This window comes from Drosophila navojoa, chromosome 5 (assembly GCF_054131105.1).
Source record: "Drosophila navojoa isolate 15081-1374.11 chromosome 5, UAZ_NAV_1.0, whole genome shotgun sequence".
Classification (NCBI taxonomy): domain Eukaryota; kingdom Metazoa; phylum Arthropoda; class Insecta; order Diptera; family Drosophilidae; genus Drosophila; species Drosophila navojoa.
In genome coordinates this window covers 11,140,735-11,161,074 of record NC_142893.1, presented here as the reverse complement: position 1 = coordinate 11,161,074, position 20,340 = coordinate 11,140,735, and the positions used below count along the sequence as shown (strand labels likewise).

General features: G+C 43.7%; 2 protein-coding genes and 1 long non-coding RNA gene across 10 annotated transcripts; 1 reads left to right on the top strand and 2 right to left on the bottom strand.

The window, feature by feature from the left end:
- Positions 1 to 2,281: 2,281 nt before the first annotated feature.
- Positions 2,282 to 3,873, bottom strand: LOC149091033 (uncharacterized). Its single transcript, XR_016196955.1, has 2 exons — positions 2,677 to 3,873; positions 2,282 to 2,610 (listed from the first exon to the last, which is right to left on the bottom strand). It is a non-coding gene; the product is annotated as an uncharacterized LOC149091033 (long non-coding RNA).
- A 153-nt stretch (positions 3,874 to 4,026) lies between these two features.
- Positions 4,027 to 17,062, top strand: Sdb (SAXO downstream of blistered). Of its 7 annotated transcripts, none has more exons than XM_089261152.1 (8): positions 4,028 to 4,176; positions 4,597 to 6,440; positions 6,591 to 6,857; positions 6,918 to 6,985; positions 7,047 to 7,102; positions 7,158 to 9,059; positions 9,408 to 13,409; positions 13,758 to 17,062. In XM_089261152.1, exons 2-8 carry the CDS (start codon positions 4,779 to 4,781, stop codon positions 16,862 to 16,864), a joined length of 11,064 nt encoding a protein of 3,687 aa, XP_089117278.1. In that variant the 5' UTR covers positions 4,028 to 4,176; positions 4,597 to 4,778; the 3' UTR covers positions 16,865 to 17,062. The 7 variants fall into 7 exon arrangements, with proteins under 7 accessions (XP_089117280.1, XP_089117278.1, XP_089117276.1 ...); XM_089261150.1 differs by having other exon boundaries at positions 7,158 to 9,122; positions 9,297 to 13,409; XM_089261151.1 differs by having other exon boundaries at positions 7,158 to 12,539; positions 12,888 to 13,409.
- A 417-nt stretch (positions 17,063 to 17,479) lies between these two features.
- VGAT (vesicular GABA transporter) lies at positions 17,480 to 20,152 on the bottom strand. 2 transcript variants are annotated; one of them, XM_089261158.1, is made up of 3 exons: positions 19,885 to 20,152; positions 19,147 to 19,778; positions 17,480 to 19,085 (listed from the first exon to the last, which is right to left on the bottom strand). In XM_089261158.1, the coding sequence occupies exons 2-3, from the start codon at positions 19,515 to 19,517 to the stop codon at positions 17,789 to 17,791; spliced, it is 1,668 nt and encodes a 555-aa protein (XP_089117284.1). In that variant the 5' UTR covers positions 19,518 to 19,778; positions 19,885 to 20,152; the 3' UTR covers positions 17,480 to 17,788. The 2 variants fall into 2 exon arrangements, with proteins under 2 accessions (XP_089117284.1, XP_017958779.1); XM_018103290.3 differs by having other exon boundaries at positions 19,147 to 20,152.
- Between the last annotated feature and the right edge of the window lie 188 nt (positions 20,153 to 20,340).

Here is a 20,340-nt window from a genome sequence, read left to right as displayed (position 1 = left end):
AAATCGATAACATAATCCAATAAATAGATGAACCTAATCTTAAGCATATATTTTAATATGTAAGCCTTAAAGAAAATACGACTATGAATAATAAAAAACAAAAAAGAATGTGTAACTGTAATTGTTAACTAAAATGGTTTTTGTTTACTCAAAATGCTAACTGATGAAAGCTGCTCTGAAGCTCTCTGTCTTGGGTACTTTGAAAGCCTTGAAGAGTGTCAAATTCAGTCGCTTATTGAGGTTTCTACGGGCTGTTGAACGGGTTAATCAATATAAAAGTTAAATTTTGAAGAGGGCGTCGATTTGATTATTTAACCTAAGGAATTTGTATGTCGGTTTGCTTTCATGGTTGTAATTTGGTATTGTGTAATGTTAACGTGTAATACGTTATGGACTGCATGGACCCTCACTTGAGATTTGCTGTACTCCACTTTGCACATTGCAATTCGAATTTTATTCAGTACTGTTATATTTATATTTCCCTAGGATTAAAATATGTTAAGGGAAAAGGGTAACAGTGTACCTTAGGGTTCTTAACAGATTCTCCAATAGGTGTCCTTTAGACCTAACTTCGCCTCACATGCCACCCATAAACAATAAACCTATAATCATATATATATTTATAAACAATATAATCCACACATCACTTGATTTATTTTTGATACTTCAACTCGTTTTCTTATCAGAAGCTAAACTGATTGCTGTTCACTGATTTGCTTCAAACTTTGTGTTTCTGTTGCATGATTAGCCATTTCAAGTTGAGTCAATAACTCGATTCTCTTGCTACATCTATCTATCTTCTTCCGCTTCAGATACTGTCAGCTTTTGCTAGCTGTTTGTTGTCCATTTTCATTGTCAGACATAATGCCAAAAAACGAAATTGCGATTAGACAGATAAGTGCTATCCGATAACAAATAACTGAAACCAAGGCCGCACTTTCTACCATATGAATTATTGCCAAAAATGTTGGCAAAAGTTTGTTGCCTGCAAATGTTTTCATAATTTATTTATAGATGCGCTGATTAAACAGGCACAAACAAGCGAACTGAATAATTGTGACTCAATGGGACTGTGTTGTGAATCAGTCAACGCATGGCACTTGATCAATGTACTATATGCTACTTAAAGTCCCAAAAGGGGAAGCTATTTCAAATATTTTAATTCCTAGGTAAACTAATAACCAAACAGGTTTTTCACACTCTTGCCATAGAGCAATAACTAAAAGTATATAGTATGTATACATATACAAGTGTATTTCTTATGTGTATAACATTCTCAAGAATTTATACTAATACACCTCTGCTTAGATAAGATACATGGAAGTTTTATATATATGAATGAAGTAGTTCAGTTTTCTGTGCAGGTAAACTATAATGTTTAGCATGCACACCCAGTAATTGGGTCTGCACGGGGTATACAACAGCGATACATATAACAAATAGTACAAATTATTATAAAATTGTTTCTGATATCCCCTCAAAACTGATATCTAAATGATAAGATAATCGTGTATGTTTTGGCTGTTCCAAAGGTTGGCTCTAACACACCCCAGATTTTTGGATATGGGAAGAACTCATTTTTATTGAGAAGGAAAACAGACGATTTGCTTTCCAAGCTCATATAGAATAATGATTTAGCTATATCTTTTATGAATGGAGGCATGATAAACTTATTATTAAAAGCTCATATACATATATACTCGGTAGAGGACAACGCAAACAGGTTTAGTTGAGTTCTCATTGAATATGCAACATAATTTACAAAGTAAATCTATTTGTTTTGTCTTTTACAGGGTATTCCCACAACGAATTCGTGCCTTCAAGCTAACTGAGTAATCACTTTGACTTAATATGAAAAATAATTAGCGTTGTTTTTACATGAAGTCACGAAGCAACTGGCCGAAAAGAAAAGGTTTTGGCCATATGGTCACTATCTGTGCAATTAAGGCACGTAGCAAACATTCAACATTTAGCATTCATGGCGCTCAATATCCGACAGAAGTCGTCACAGCTTGCTCATAATTTAAATAGTTTCATTTTGCTTTAAATGATTTAGTGCTATAATATAAAAACGGAGCGTGATTACATCAGTGAATCAACAGGCTTTATAAGTCTTGATTCCATATGTGTATATATGTATATACATATATATGTATATACACATATACACATGTATTATGCATGCAAGTGCATTGTCTGACAAGAAGTTAAAGCCCAAAACAATTTTGGCATGCGCCCATATAAGGGTCCGACATGGACACATCTGTACCTTAATATAGGCTTTTTATTTTTATTTTTTCACTTGTTTTTTTTTTTTTCTCTTGGGCATTAAATTAAAATTAATTGTGCTTGAACAAGTGGCGTATAAATTTTCGTTTCTTGCTTGCCTTCAATGTGTTTTCTTTCCATTTCAATTTCAATTCCAAGGAAAAATCCATGACATGCAAAGATGTCATCATCTGGGCGACGATGGCGCATGTAGCTTAAATCCAATTGGAATATTCTGAATTGGCATAGTGCACAACATTCCAGTTACAGTTCCAATTGCTGCATGCCATGTACCACATACGCTCAATTTTGGCGAATTCGGGTCGCAGCGAATTCAGCGTGCTTTGAATTTCAAATGATTTTTTTTTGTTTTGGTTATTTTTCTATGTATTTTTTTTTTGTACCCACAGTGCGACTTTTGTTTGCCACTTAATTGTTGTTTTTATATTTGCTCTTTTTAATATCTATTTTGGTTTCAGTGTGTGTGTGTGCGTGTGTGTGTGTGTGTCTCGGCAAACAAGTTTTGATTGCTCCGCAAGCTTTGCATGAACATGAGTCTTGGCAGGTGACGTCATGAGCTAACAGTCGCTGCAAAATTAAGTAACAATTGAATTTAAGTTTTCTCGTTAAGATTTGACTTTTGTCTACGCTGCATTTTGGAGGTCGAATTAGTTAAAATTCAACCAGGTCTCTCTCTCTCTCTCCCTCTCTCTCTGCTAGAGTAATATAGAAATATGGTACATACATATACAACTGTACATCTGTATGTATGGGTATTATTAGTCTAGAAGCACTTTTATGGTCACAGCAAGCTGTAGCATAATTATGAGCTACACCCACCTAAGGCCGTTATAAATCAATTGAGCAATAAAATTCAGCATCAAGTCTAGCGAATGCATATTATACGTAGAAATATTGTCAGTTTGCTGTGCTGTTATTGAGCTCAATCTCAATTTATAGGCACGGATGCGCCCACGTATCTACAGAGCCAGACATTCAAAGTAAATTCAAAGCTGACTAATCGCCAGCTCAATACATATGTATATCCAATATATATGTACATATATGTATGTATGTAGTTATATAGACACTTTTTAATTGTGCATCCGTCTGACAAACACGACAACTGTTAACCCGGCCAATTTTGGTCTGTGCGCTAATTTTGTTTTGGCCCGTTCTGGAAAACAGTTGATGCCCTCATAGAGATGCCCAGCCCGAGCCGGCGTGCGAACGAGATGGCCATAACTATCCATAGACGTGTTAGCTGTAATAAAAAACTGAAAAGAGTAGAAAAATATCAAGTGAGAAACGCCGCTGGCGCTCATCAAGCATCAAGCAGCTGTTTGTGTTGCTTCGCTTTGCGGCCACTTTCGAATTGAGCGAATTCTGTTCATTTCGTATTGTTTTTATTGGCTTATTGAACTCATTGCGTGGCAGTAAATAATGAAGGTGCCGTCTCAGCTTTGGATGGCCTACGCATTTTTACTCTCTAAACCGCAGAGACACTTACGGAGACACACACACACACACACGCGCATATGTCTGTCTGTTCGCATACATTCATACATAGCTGGAATGGCCAACCTACGCTCCGATCTGGCCTGGCTTTTTGCGAAGGCGAAGCGTAGCGCCGTTTGCCTCTCGCTCGCTCGCACGCAGGCGTCTGCGAAGCTTCCAACGCGATGGAGCAAAGCCCACAAACCGCTGCCGCTGCCGCTGCTGCTGCGCTGTCGCTTTTTTGGCCGGCAGAGCACAGCAGATACGGCCGAAAGCGGTTCCAGACAACCGCAGCGACGATCAGTACGTTTTGAGTTGTGCTACGCGACGGTTGTTGATCTATCTCAAGTGCTCCCACGAATACGAAATATGCACACGAATCTGCCCAATTGAGCATCAAGCGAATAAAACGTCTCTATCTCAACAATTTCTAAGTGTTGCCGTTTGACTGTGTGTGCGTGTGTCTCTGAGTGTGCTTTGTGTGTGTGTGTGCGTGTTAAGCTTTTACGCTCCCGCTACGCCGCTTGCGTTCACACATTCAACTGTCGTCCGTTACGTTGCGCCCTCTCTTTGGATCTTTGTGCCTGTGTGTGTGTGTGTGTGTGTTTGTGTGTGCGTGCGCCAGTGCCACCGTTTGTCAATTTCAACTTGAACTGTGGCTCTCGCATACATACATACCTCTATCTGTGTGTGTGTGTGTGTGTGTTTGTCGTGAATAATAAATATACATTATTTAAAAATAAGTATTTCGACATTCCCGGTGGAATTGGAATGACAACACACATACTTACACATTAATACTAATTAAGTACATACCACTTATACTTCTAGTAGTGCCAAGCGAAGCGATTATTGTGATTAGTAACACCAACGAAATACAAACGAACAACAATCTAATATACTAAGTTAAGCCACTAAATAAGTACGGCAAGTGCAAGAGTGCAAGGTGCAACACAATATTCATTCCACATAGTCAGTGATTACCTCATCTGTGTATCAATCAAGCCAACAGAATGGTATCAAAAAGCAATAAAAAGAAACAAGTGTCGCAGTCGTCGTCGCAGTCGACGTCGCAGCCGCCAGCCACATCAAGCACAACCACATCGGCCTCGGCCTCGGCGACCAAATTAACCAAAAAACTGGGACCGAATGCGACGGCAACGCTAACGACCAACACCAGCTCGTCGTCAATGGAGCATGAATCTGTCTCGTATGGTGCGGTGCCGCCCGACGCCACCGGCGGCAGCTCCGGCAGCAACACCTTGCTGAAGGAAGGTGAAAGTCTGCTGGCAGCTGGTGGCACCAGCTACAGCTCCAGCTCGTACACAGCGAAGAAAACTCAATTGCAATCTCAGTCACAGACACAGCAATCGGAGCTGTTCAGCAGCAGCAGCAGCAGTTCCAAAATCTTTAAGGACTTCTCGGACGAAAAGATCATTGCGTCAATTGATCTGCTGGAGAGCGAGAAGAAGGAACCGGTATTCTCGGTACCCATTGAGGTGGTGGAAATCACAACTCCTGCTGGCCTCATTAGCTCTGCCAGCAGTGGCAGCATATCCAAAATGTATGCGTCCACATCAAAAGTGTCCAGTAGCCGACAGCAGGAGAGCAGCTCCAGTTACTTTGAGTCTTCCACAACCAGTTCCAGTCAGCTACAGCAGCAGCAGCAGCAGCAGCAGCAACGGATCGATGCTAGTGAGACGCTGATTGCAAGCGAGAGAGCGGCTACCGGTATGACATCATCCACATTGTCGAGCAGCAAATTTGTTGATGTGGCCGAACAGGTTGTCAGCGATAGCAGCAACACGAACACGAACACCAATACCAACACCAACATCAATATCAACACCAACACCAACACGAACATCAACACCAACACTAGCGAATCTCAGAGCGTGCCAAAGTCGGTGCTTGAAACAGCTGCTGTGGGTGTCTCTGCTGATTCGTCATCAACAACAACAACAACAGCAACAACAGCAACTGAGAAAACGATGACGTCGCAACGTAAACCGGTTCCGACCACAACAAACATTACGACGTCATCGACGTTGAATGAGCTGGCTAACAGCAGCAGTCGCACCCAGAACAGCAACAACAACACCTCCTCAATATCAACAACAACAGCTGTTAACTGTGATGTGGAGAAGGCAACGTCATCTCAGACCAAACTGAGCAGCAGTAAGGAGGTCAATAGACGTGAAAGCACAATAAATCAAAGCAGCACAAAACAATCAACGGCTTCGTCCAAGAAAGAGGTGTACGATGTGAAGACAAAGACCTGGACAGAGTACAGCGAGGGCAGTCCACCACATGGCGGCAACAAGAAGGTGCCCACGTTTGAGCGTTATGTGAGCAAAGACACCGATGGCACCACCAAAATCACATATAAGAAGAAGATATACGACAGGCGCAACAATCGGTGGCGCGTGGTGGACGAGCGTACAGTGGATAGCAGCAATGATGTCGGCTACCCAGAAATAGTTGATGATGTCATCAATACAACGACCACAACATACACCACCAAGGTGTACGACACCAAGCTGGGCAAGTGGACAGTCGTGGACGAGAAATCGTATACAGATTCGAAAGCTTTTGTGCCGAATGACATTGCTCGTGAAATCGAAAAAGATAACACCGATGTTGCGAACATAACGACAACAACAGAGGTGACAAAGGTAAGCGCCACCACATACATATACATACATATGTGTATACATACTATATATGAGTGTATTTTCCAACTAGGGCGATTTGGGGTGTTTCTTTTGGCTTTTGTTAGTGGTGTTTTCTATTCGTTCTATTAATTATGCCTCATTATATTTCAGATATTCGATGCCAGCATTAACGACTGGCGCGTCCTCGATGAGAAGGTGCACACGGATGTCATCGAGAAAATTGTGGAGGCTCCCAAGAAAACAATCTATGTGGATGAGTTTGTGGAAATTGAGAAGAATACATCCATATCGGAGAACAATGAAAATATCACATTGAATCTGAACGAGACATCGAAACACAAAAATATTACGGAGAATATTTATGATGAAATCGATTATGTGCGCACCGACAAGAAACGCCTAAACGATTCAAGAACTGTAAGTACATTTAATTCTAATTTCCAATCCTATCGCTTATTAATAAAATATTCAATTCAGCGTGGAGTCGACAAGGACAGAACAACAACACACAGTGAGAAATGCATTTGTGAAATATGCACTTGCGGGTAAGATAGCTTTATTATATATCTGTCTATAAAATTATATTTATGTTTACTCGGTTTTCAGCCGTCATCATTGCTCCACCAGCACCACAAAGTCCACAGAAATTGTTGAAATAGATGGTAAGTTCTTTGAAATTGGATGTAGGAGAAGTTTGACAAATATTCCATTTTATAGATAATGTTGACGAAACTTATACAAGGATACGTACTAACACTTGGTCCAAGAAAGATGATAACATTCCTAAGAAACCTGAAGACATATTTGTAGATTATATTGTGATAAAGAAACCCGAAGACAATCTTAAGACCGAGGGAGAGTTTATAGTTCCAGAAAAAGAGCCCTACAAGCCAGGCGAAAGACGTGAAAAAATTATACACACTGATAATCTGCGTATGGACGGTGAAATGACATTTGTCGAAAAAGAGGAATATCAATATGTCGTTCGCCCTGGATACGTTAAGCCTGCAGATAATCTCAAGCCTGAAGGAGAATTCTTCAGTCCTCAGAAGCCTAAATATCAGCCTGGCGATCGCCCAACTCAAGTACGACACGCCGACAATTTAAAGCCGGAAGGCGACTTTTATGCTCCAGAAACAATTAAATTCCGCCCAGCTGAGCGTCCATCGCAAGTCAGGCCGGAAGATAACTTGAGACCTGAAGGCGAATTTTATACTCCAGATAAGCCTGACTACAAGCCCGGGGAGCGCCCTACTCCAAAGAAACCCGTTGACAATCTCAAGCCCGAAGGCAAATTTGTCGCACCCGAAAAACCAGCGTACCGACCAGCAGATAAAACAGAACGAATCATCAGGCACGATAACCTGAGAACTGAAGGGGAAATGACTTTTGTGGAAAAAGAGGAATATCAATATGTGGTCCGCCCTGAACAGGTAAAGCCATCGGATAATCTAAGGCCCGAAGGCAAATTTTATAGTCCTGAAAAGCCAAAGTATAGTCCGGGGGAACGTCCATCTCAAGTGCGACCGGAGGATAATTTGAAACCTGAAGGCGAATTCTACACTCCAGATAAGCCAGGATATAGACCTGCCGATCGCCCAGTGCAAAAGATACCACAAGACAATTTGCGTCCGGAAGGTGATTTTTACACTCCTGAAAGGCCAAAGTATCAGCCAGGTGAACGGCCCTCTCAAGTACGACCAGGAGATAATTTAAAGCCAGAGGGCGATTTTTACACTCCAGATAAGCCAGGTTACAAGCCAGCTGAGCGTCCAGAGCAAGTGAGGCCATCGGATAATCTGAAGCCTGAAGGCGAATTCTATAGTCCTGAAAAACCGAAGTACCGTCCTGGTGAGCGTCCATCTCAAGTCAGACCAGAGGATAACTTGAAGCCAGAGGGCGATTTCTATACGCCAGAAAAGCCTGGCTATAGACCAGCAGAACGACCAGTCCAAAAGAAACCAGTTGACAATCTGAAGCCCGAAGGTGAGTTCGTAACACCAGAGAAACAAGTTTTCCGACCTGCTGAAAAGACCGAAAGAATCTTAAGAGAGGATAATTTGCGTACTGAAGGCGAAATGACGTTTGTGGAAAGAGAGGAATATCAATATGTTGTTCGTCCTGAGCAAGTAAAGCCAACGGATAATCTGAAGCCTGAAGGCGAGTTTTATAGTCCTGAAAAACCGAAGTATCGCCCAGCTGAGCGTCCATCGCAAGTTCGACCAGAGGATAACTTGAAACCAGAGGGCGATTTCTACACTCCAGATAAACCTGGATACAGACCCGCTGAGCGTCCAGAACAAGTAAAGCCAACAGATAATCTAAAGCCTGAAGGCGAGTTCTATAGCCCAGAAAAGCCGAATTATCGTCCTGGTGAGCGCCCATCTCAAGTCAGACCAGAGGACAATTTAAAACCAGAGGGCGATTTCTACACTCCAGATAAACCTGGATACAGACCCGCTGAGCGTCCAGAACAAGTAAAGCCAACAGATAATCTAAAGCCTGAAGGCGAGTTCTATAGCCCAGAAAAGCCGAAGTATCGTCCTGGTGAGCGCCCATCTCAAGTCAGACCAGAGGATAACTTGAAGCCAGAGGGCGAATTCTATACTCCAGAAAAACCTGGATATAAACCAGCAGAACGACCAGTCCAAAAGAAACCAGTTGACAATCTTAAGCCCGAAGGTGAGTTCGTAGCACCAGAGAAACAAGTTTTCCGACCTGCTGAAAAGACCGAAAGAATCATAAGAAAGGATAATTTGCGTACTGAAGGCGAAATGACGTTTGTGGAAAGAGAGGAATATCAATATGTTGTTCGTCCTGAGCAGGTGAAGCCAACAGATAATCTGAAGCCTGAAGGCGAGTTTTATAGTCCTGAAAAACCGAAGTATCGCCCAGCTGAGCGTCCATCTCAAGTTCGACCAGAGGACAATTTAAAACCGGAGGGCGATTTCTACACTCCAGATAAACCTGGATACAGACCCGCTGAGCGTCCAGAACAAGTAAAGCCAACGGATAATCTAAAGCCTGAAGGCGAGTTCTATAGCCCAGAAAAGCCGAAGTACCGTCCTGGTGAGCGTCCATCTCAAGTCAGACCAGAGGACAATTTAAAACCAGAGGGCGATTTCTACACTCCAGATAAACCTGGATACAGACCCGCTGAGCGTCCAGAACAAGTAAAGCCAACAGATAATCTAAAGCCTGAAGGCGAGTTCTATAGCCCAGAAAAGCCGAAGTATCGTCCTGGTGAGCGCCCATCTCAAGTCAGACCAGAGGATAACTTGAAGCCAGAGGGCGAATTCTATACTCCAGAAAAACCCGGATATAGACCAGCAGAACGACCAGTCCAAAAGAAACCAGTTGACAATCTGAAGCCCGAAGGCGAGTTCGTAGCACCTGAGAAACAAGTTTTCCGACCTGCTGAAAAAACCGAAAGAATTATTAGAGAGGATAATTTGCGTACTGAAGGCGAAATGACGTTTGTGGAAAGAGAGGAATATCAATATGTTGTTCGTCCTGAGCAAGTAAAGCCAACGGACAATCTGAAGCCTGAAGGCGAGTTTTATAGTCCTGAAAAACCGAAGTATCGCCCAGCTGAGCGTCCATCTCAAGTCAGACCAGAGGACAATTTAAAACCAGAGGGCGATTTCTACACTCCAGATAAACCTGGATACAGACCCGCTGAGCGTCCACAACAAGTAAAGCCAACGGATAATCTAAAGCCTGAAGGCGAGTTCTATAGCCCAGAAAAGCCGAAGTATCGTCCTGGTGAGCGCCCATCTCAAGTCAGACCAGAGGATAACTTGAAGCCAGAGGGCGAATTCTATACTCCAGAAAAACCTGGATATAAACCAGCAGAACGACCAGTCCAAAAGAAACCAGTTGACAATCTCAAGCCCGAAGGCGAGTTCGTAGCACCTGAGAAACAAGTTTTTCGACCTGCTGAAAAGATTGAAAGAATCATCAGAGAGGATAATTTGCGTACTGAAGGCGAAATGACGTTTGTGGAAAGAGAGGAATATCAATATGTTGTTCGTCCTGAGCAGGTGAAGCCAACGGATAATCTGAAGCCTGAAGGCGAGTTTTATAGTCCTGAAAAACCGAAGTATCGCCCAGCTGAGCGTCCATCGCAAGTTCGACCAGAGGACAACTTGAAACCAGAGGGCGATTTCTACACTCCAGATAAACCTGGATACAGACCGGCTGAGCGTCCAGAACAAGTAAAGCCAACGGATAATCTAAAGCCTGAAGGCGAGTTCTATAGCCCAGAAAAGCCGAAGTATCGTCCTGGTGAGCGCCCATCTCAAGTCAGACCAGAGGATAACTTGAAGCCAGAGGGCGAATTCTATACTCCAGAAAAACCTGGATATAAACCAGCAGAACGACCAGTCCAAAAGAAACCAGTTGACAATCTCAAGCCCGAAGGCGAGTTCGTAGCACCTGAGAAACAAGTTTTTCGACCTGCTGAAAAGATTGAAAGAATCATCAGAGAGGATAATTTGCGTACTGAAGGCGAAATGACGTTTGTAGAAAGAGAGGAATATCAATATGTTGTTCGTCCTGAGCAGGTGAAGCCAACGGATAATCTGAAGCCTGAAGGCGAGTTTTATAGTCCTGAAAAACCGAAGTATCGCCCAGCTGAGCGTCCATCTCAAGTTCGACCAGAGGACAATTTAAAACCGGAGGGCGATTTCTACACTCCAGATAAACCTGGATACAGACCCGCTGAGCGTCCACAACAAGTAAAGCCAACGGATAATCTAAAGCCTGAAGGCGAGTTCTATAGCCCAGAAAAGCCGAAGTACCGCCCTGGTGAGCGTCCATCTCAAGTCAGACCAGAGGATAACTTGAAGCCAGAGGGTGAATTCTATACTCCAGAAAAACCCGGATATAGACCAGCAGAACGACCAGTCCAAAAGAAACCAGTTGACAATCTGAGGCCCGAAGGCGAGTTCGTAGCACCTGAGAAACAAGTTTTCCGACCTGCTGAAAAGATTGAAAGAATCATCAGAGAGGATAATTTGCGTACTGAAGGCGAAATGACGTTTGTAGAAAGAGAGGAATATCAATATGTTGTTCGTCCTGAGCAGGTGAAGCCAACGGATAATCTGAAGCCTGAAGGCGAGTTTTATAGTCCTGAAAAACCGAAGTATCGCCCAGCTGAGCGTCCATCGCAAGTTCGACCAGAGGATAACTTGAAACCAGAGGGCGATTTCTACACTCCAGATAAACCTGGATACAGACCCGCTGAGCGTCCAGAACAAGTAAAGCCAACGGATAATCTAAAGCCTGAAGGCGAGTTCTATAGCCCAGAAAAGCCGAAGTACCGTCCTGGTGAGCGTCCATCTCAAGTCAGACCAGAGGATAACTTGAAGCCAGAGGGTGAATTCTATACTCCAGAAAAACCTGGATATAGACCAGCAGAACGACCAGTCCAAAAGAAACCAGTTGACAATCTGAAGCCGGAAGGCGAGTTCGTAGCACCTGAGAAACAAGTTTTCCGACCTGCTGAAAAAACCGAAAGAATTATTAGAGAGGATAATTTGCGTACTGAAGGCGAAATGACGTTTGTGGAAAGAGAGGAATATCAATATGTTGTTCGTCCTGAGCAGGTGAAGCCAACGGATAATCTGAAGCCTGAAGGCGAGTTTTATAGTCCTGAAAAACCGAAGTATCGCCCAGCTGAGCGTCCATCTCAAGTTCGACCAGAGGACAATTTAAAACCGGAGGGCGATTTCTACACTCCAGATAAACCTGGATACAGACCCGCTGAGCGTCCACAACAAGTAAAGCCAACGGATAATCTAAAGCCTGAAGGCGAGTTCTATAGCCCAGAAAAGCCGAAGTACCGTCCTGGTGAGCGTCCATCTCAAGTCAGACCAGAGGACAATTTAAAACCAGAGGGCGATTTCTACACTCCAGATAAACCTGGATACAGACCCGCTGAGCGTCCAGAACAAGTAAAGCCAACAGATAATCTAAAGCCTGAAGGCGAGTTCTATAGCCCAGAAAAGCCGAAGTACCGCCCTGGTGAGCGTCCATCTCAAGTCAGACCAGAGGATAACTTGAAGCCAGAGGGTGAATTCTATACTCCAGAAAAACCTGTATATAGACCAGCAGAACGACCAGTCCAAAAGAAACCAGTTGACAATCTGAAGCCGGAAGGCGAGTTCGTAGCACCTGAGAAACAAGTTTTCCGACCTGCTGAAAAAAACGAAAGAATTATTAGAGAGGATAATTTGCGTACTGAAGGCGAAATGACGTTTGTGGAAAGAGAGGAATATCAATATGTTGTTCGTCCTGAGCAAGTAAAGCCAACGGACAATCTGAAGCCTGAAGGCGAGTTTTATAGTCCTGAAAAACCGAAGTATCGCCCAGCTGAGCGTCCATCTCAAGTTCGACCAGAGGATAACTTGAAACCAGAGGGCGATTTCTACACTCCAGATAAACCTGGATACAGACCCGCTGAGCGTCCAGAACAAGTAAAGCCAACGGATAATCTGAAGCCTGAAGGCGAGTTTTATAGTCCTGAAAAACCGAAGTATCGCCCAGCTGAGCGTCCATCTCAAGTCAGACCAGAGGATAACTTGAAGCCAGAGGGTGAATTCTATACTCCAGAAAAACCTGGATATAGACCAGCAGAACGACCAGTCCAAAAGAAACCAGCTGACAATCTGAAGCCCGAAGGCGAGTTCGTAGCACCTGAGAAACAAGTTTTCCGACCTGCTGAAAAGATTGAAAGAATCATCAGAGAGGATAATTTGCGTACTGAAGGCGAAATGACGTTTGTAGAAAGAGAGGAATATCAATATGTTGTTCGTCCTGAGCAGGTGAAGCCAACGGATAATCTGAAGCCTGAAGGTGAGTTTTATAGTCCTGAAAAACCGAAGTATCGCCCAGCTGAGCGTCCATCCCAAGTTCGACCAGAGGATAACTTGAAGCCAGAGGGTGAATTCTATACGCCAGAAAAGCCTGGATATAAACCAGCAGAACGACCAATCCAAAAGAGACCTGTGGATAATCTGAAGCCCGAAGGCGAGTTCGAAGCACCTGAGAAACAAGTTTTCCGACCTGCTGAAAAGACCGAAAGAATTATCAGAGAAGATAATTTGCGTACTGAAGGCGAAATGACGTTTGTAGAAAGAGAGGAATATCAATATGTTGTTCGTCCTGAGCAAGTAAAGCCAACGGATAATCTTAAGCCTGAAGGCGAGTTTTATAGTCCTGAAAAACCGAAGTATCGCCCAGCTGAGCGTCCATCTCAAGTTCGACCAGAGGATAACTTGAAACCAGAGGGCGATTTCTACACTCCAGATAAACCTGGATACAGACCAGCTGAGCGTCCAGAACAAGTAAAGCCAACGGATAATCTAAAGCCTGAAGGCGAGTTCTATAGCCCAGAAAAGCCGAAGTACCGTCCTGGTGAGCGTCCATCTCAAGTCAGACCAGAGGACAATTTAAAACCAGAGGGCGATTTCTACACTCCAGATAAACCTGGATACAGACCCGCTGAGCGTCCAGAACAAGTAAAGCCAACGGATAATCTAAAGCCTGAAGGCGAGTTCTATAGCCCAGAAAAGCCGAAGTACCGCCCTGGTGAGCGTCCATCTCAAGTCAGACCAGAGGATAACTTGAAGCCAGAGGGTGAATTCTATACTCCAGAAAAACCTGGATATAAACCAGCAGAACGACCAGTCCAAAAGAAACCAGTGGATAATCTGAAGCCCGAAGGCAAGTTCGTAGCACCTGAGAAACAAGTTTTCCGACCTGCTGAAAAAACCGAAAGAATTATTAGAGAGGATAATTTGCGTACTGAAGGCGAAATGACGTTTGTGGAAAGAGAGGAATACCAATATGTTGTTCGTCCTGAGCAGGTGAAGCCAACGGATAATCTGAAGCCTGAAGGCAAATTTTATAGTCCTGAAAAGCCGAAGTACAGTCCTGGTGAGCGTCCATCTCAAGTTCGTCGAGAGGATAACTTAAAGCCTGAAGGTGATTTCTATACTCCGGAAAAACCGAAGTTTGTGCCCGTAGAGAGACCTAAACAGAAGAAACCACAGGATAATCTGAAGCCTCTTGATGGTGTTATGTATACACCGGAAAAAATTAAATATCAGCCTGCTGAGCGACCTGAGCCTAAGAAATATGTTGATAACTTAAAGCCTGAAGGTCAAATGTATATTCCTGAAAAGGACACATTTAAACCAGCTGAAAAAGTAAAGACAATTATAAGAAAAGACAACCTAAAAACCGAGGGTTCAATGACATTTACTAAAAAAGAGGAGTATCATCACGTAAGAAGACCGGAACAAGTGAAGCCAACGGACAACTTAAAGCCGGAAGGAGAATTCTATACTCCGGAAAAGTCAACATTCAAGCCAGCAGAACGACCAGTCCAAAAGAAACCCAAGGATAACTTGAAAACAGAAGGTGAATTTTATAAACGAACAGATAGAACTGAAACTGACAGTACAACGGTGCTAGAGAGTGTTAAAAGGGAACCTGCCAAGCGACCGGTGGATAATCTGAAGCTAGAAGGACCTATGACTGTGACTAGGAAAGATGATTTCAAAACCACAACTAATAAAACCAATATTGATCGAGTTCAGCGTACACAAAAATACAAGCACAACAGCTCGACCATCACCTTAGGTAATGATACTTCCATTCTGAAGACAACAAACCAGATGAACTTTGTTTCCGGCAAGGATGCAGTGAAGCAAGTGGATGTCAACAGCCAAAAGCCAGTCGATGGTCTAATTATTGTTTCTACGAAGAAGGTCACAACAGTGATCGGGGGCCGTGCGAAAAAGGAACCGGAAACTGAGTATGTGAAGCGACCAGCTAAGATAAATGTTATTGAGAATGTGTCGAAAAACACGACCACAACAAATATTGAGAACACACAAAACGTACACAAGGAAACAACATCGATGCAACGAAATCTCAATGTACTAGAAAAAACAGCTGTAAAAACAGAGCAAATACGTGGAACAACGGATGATACAAGAGCTCTTCAAACTTCAACAACGACAAGGCGAACTAACCAGGATGACCGAGATGTGACACAAACTGGCGGCATAACGTCCAATACAGTCTCAGGTAGGACAGTTACCAACAATGTCACCGAAAGTGGAGGCTCAACATCTCGTATAGTCACAGGCAGGACAGTGACCAACAATGTGACAGAAACGGGAGGCTCTACAACCCGTATAGTTTCCGGCAAAGTTGTAACTGGAGACACCACATCTACGGCAGCTACTGGCCGTACAACTATAAACAATGTGGCTGACACAGAAGGCTCGACAACTCGTATAGTCTCCGGTAAACAAGTGTCCAGGAACGTGGGAGATACTGGAAGCTCCCATATCGTCTCCAGCAGCACGACTAGTAAGAATGTAAACGAGACTCGAGGTTCAACCACTCGCATTGTCTCTGGTAAATTGGTGACAACGAACGTTGCTGAAACGCGAAGCACTCATAACGTGACCGAGACTGGAGGCACAACAACTCGTATAATAGGCGGTAAACTAGTCACAACGAAGGTCAACGAAACAGTGGGCTCCACTTCTCGCACAATCTCGGGAAGTCCAACATCAAATAATACCAACGGAGGATCAACGTCTCGTGTGGTTGACAACAACAGTTCGGTGACTAGCAATGTGAATGGCAGCTCGTCGAAGCACTTCCATCACAGGAAGAGTGAGTTCTCCTCGGAAGCGGATGTTTCCAACTCAATCTTCCATCGAAAGAACGTGTCAACCGAGTCAAATCCACTGAGCAGCAGTCTAACCTCCAATGGCAAAATGCAGCGCAAGAGTATTCTGAATCTGCATGAGCAATCGCCGAGCTGCAGCGCCCATTCGCCTGATCGCCAGAGCTACAGTAGCATCCACCGCCAGAACAGGGAATCGGACTTGAGTACTAGCTACTCGACGGATCGTCGCAGTTGCAGCGTGCATAAGGAAAACAAGGAGCATCATGTGAAAACATCCACGTCTTCCTCGTCCATGTCACGTATTATATCTGGCGGCGATACAAATCGATCGAACCTGGAGAGATCGACACTCACACGAACAAATGCATCGAGCGGAGTGGATTTTCCATCCCAATCGCAGTCGCAGACGCATGTAACGCGTCATCGCAACGGTGCTAACCAACATTTGTCCAGTGGCATCGATTTCGCCTCCTCCTCCTCCTCTTCGGCCTACAATGTCCATGGCCAGAGCGAACGTGTTGTGACCACACGACGCAGCAATCAGTCATCGATTAGTCTGGGCAGCGACAAGTTCACTGGCTCGAGTCTCTATAAGAGCGAATATATAACTGCCCCAGCAACAACCTGTGCTGTTCATAAGATTAAACAAGGTGCATTCCAGCCGACCAGAAGTACGCACGATCATAAATTTTACAAAACCTCCAACTAACTGATAATTAACACACTTAAAATCGTGCTCGTATGTCTCTTGTCTTGTCAAGTCTTGTCTTCATATCATATCACATAGTGCCTAAGATTCCATGACAATATTTTTTATACAATATATCTACTTACCTGAAGAAAACAAAAAACATACTGAATTGTAAGATTAACAACAACAAATAAAGCATATCATTTTTGAAAAATATTCTAAAGAAATTTTTGTTTACATTAAAAATCGCTTGGGAACGGAATATTTGTTCAACGTGAGATGATGGTTTTTATTGAGAATTTTTAAAAGGTGCTAGTGTCGTTTTTAAAGGCTATTATCGTATGTGTGTATAAGTACAGTAACTGTATAATTAATATCGTTTAAAAAAACGCTTTTCAACTATATGTATATATATATACTATATGCTGGTATAAATAATCAATGAGTTCTATCTATTTTGGAACAATAGATTTACATACATTTCAATTTTGTATAATGGTTTATTGTGTTCGTTTTGCAAGTTTGTTATATTATTTCAATTTCCTCTATATACGCGTTCATACAATAATATAATACTCGTTATTACTTAAATTAGCTTAGGATTTTCTTTTTAAATATATATATATATATATATTTTTGTTTGTATATATATATCATGTTTGGAAGACATTTTGTTCGCATTTGTTTTGGAAGACTTGCGTTTCATTTCTTATAGACTAGGTTTCTTGTTATTCGTCATGGACTGCATTTGACAAATTTAGTTTGTTTTTGGAAGACATGCCATGAATGCAGCCCAGACGAATCCAACAAATGTATAACTGTGTATATATAGATATACATACATATATATACTTTGTTATTGGTAGTTTGATTAGAGCTTTCGTTAACTAAACTATAAATTTGTTTTAGATTTCGTTTTCGTTTTGTATCGTAACAATTGTTTTAAAATGGAAGACCAATTTCGAATGCATTGATTAGGGCATTGCCCGAATCATAGATGCCTATAACACCGAAGAGCACGCCCAGCGCAATGATGACATAGTCCTTCGCTATCTCCTTCTGATCCAGCAAATGGCCCTTGATCTTGATGTGGAAGTAACAGGGCCAAATAAAACTCAACATGGTGCCCGTGAAGCTGCCAATGAAGCCCATCAGTATCGAAAAGTGTGGTATAAATATGGCCATAAGTATGGTGGAGACAATGACGCCCACGCGGAAGCCCAGGCCCCACACTTTCAGCTCGCCATCCAGATTCCAGATGGTCGGAAATTTGGTCTTTGGCGGGCCACGGAAGAAGTTGCGCTCAAGCAGCTCGCAGGCAGCATAGTATGGCAATGGATAGCTGAGGATGGCCTTGATGACCAGAAAGAAGTTGACCATGCCCTTGAAGCCCTGCGAGTGCAGATTATTGGTTATCACCTGCTGCGTGTCATTCTGGAAGGTGAGAAAGCAGATGTAACCGAAGCCCGCCTTGAATATCGCAGCGGCTATGTGGGACCAGTCCAGCATCCAGTTGAACTTGGAGCGATCTATCATGTTGCCCTCGAGCGTGGGCAAGAATATCTGCGAGGTGTACGAGAAGACAATGACGCCCAGCGAAATGGGAAAGTTCTCCATGTCAATGCTCCAGCGCACCTTGGACCAGCCCCAATCGCCGATCTGCAGCAGGCAATAGCCCAGAATAACGGCGTTTATCACAATATGTGACATGGTGCACCAGAAGGAGAGCGTCGACACCATTTTGAGGGACTTGAGGAAGCCCATGGGCAGCAGGAAAATGCCCACGAAGAGCATCCAGGAGCGCGAATCGAACGAGCCCTGCGGATATGTGCCAGCCAGCAGATCTCCACAGACGACCACATACAGAATGCAGGTCATCAGCAGCTCGATTAGCTGGGCAATGCTGACGGCTCGTGCGCCCAGCTTGGGACCGAAGCATACCTTGGCTATGGCCACATAGCTATCCCGTACGCGCACCAGCTGACCCGTGCTGGGGTCCGGCTCATAGAGGCACTGCACGAGCACCTTGCCCGTGTAGCAACAGATGTGCGCAATGCCCACCATAGCGATGATGGCCCAGTAGCCGCCGTGGAGCACTGCGAATGGCAGCGATACGATGAACATGCCCTGGATGGCGTTTGTCACATTCCAGGCCGCTTGGAACTCGTCGATCTTGGAGCCGCCGCCACCCTCACCCTCGCACACAAACGAGCTGCCCTCCGAGGCGATGCTGCCCTGCCTGCAAAAGGGATTTGAGCCTGAGGAACTGCATCATTACGACATAAATCTCTGCTACGCACCTGAATCCATCTGTCTGCTGATACCTGCCATCGTAATCGTTGCCCACAAAGGACGTGCTCTGGTATTCGTTTTTGTAGTCCCCTTCGCCATCCTCGTTCGACCAGCCGCCGGCATTGCGAAAGGGATTCGAGCTCATCTCTGTGGGCTGATCGCTGCCATCGCCATTGGCATCACCTGGCGCAAACATGCCGTGACCTTGACCCTGCTGCTGCTGCTGCTGTTGCAGATGTGGATGGCTGCCGCTCGAGCCGGGTGGCTGCTGGTAATCCTTGCGCTCTGGAATTTGCTGTCTGGCCGTTTGGATGGCCACATTGAGTATATTCTTCAGTGGCGGCAATGGAGTCGCCTTCAATTTCGTTATGAATGACATGATTGCGGCCAATAGTACTACTATATCAGGTGGGGTGGCTTATGCGAATGTTGTTGGTGGTGGTGCTGTGGGTGGTGGGTGGTTGGTTAGTTGCCTGCTGGCTGGGTGACGGCGGCCCCCCTGCTGTGGCTATCAAATAGTGCGGATGCTGATGCTGATGCTGAAGCTTATCGATTTTGCTGAATTCTCAAATGTTGTCGAATTGCTGCCGTTGGGCTACTGATTATGCACTTAACTTAAGACACATTTAAACAAATATTTCTATATACATTAATACATATGTGTATGTGTGTGTGTGTAAATAAAAGCGAAGCAGAATTTTCAATTAGCAAATTTTGTTGATGGAATTTTTCTCTTTGACACTAACAATTTTCTTATGTAGCGCTCAAATGGCGCCCTATGCGTATGCTCTTATCTGAGTTTTACACATCTTTGGCTCACTTAGCTTAACTCGAACTCGAACTCGAACTGGTGCAGTGCATCGCCTTGATAGCTCGACCCGAATAATGTAGAATTATGTGAAAAAAACAAATTAGAAACTATTATGGAAATTTTATGTAACGTTAAAACGGCAATCCTTAAGCCCTTCAGCAGCGCACAGCAAGAAAAGAAAAATTCTTTGCCTCTTTGGCCCCCCAGCAAATGCCTCACAGGACGCACTGCGCAGTCGCCAGCCTCACTGGCAGATGCTGTGTATATTGGTGTCACAAGAGTCAGGTGGCTCCCACTCGGTTAACATTCCCTGCGTAGCAAATGAAATGGCAAATGTACCTTTTTTTGTTTGTCGTTTGAATTTAAAAAATATATACTTAACAATATATTA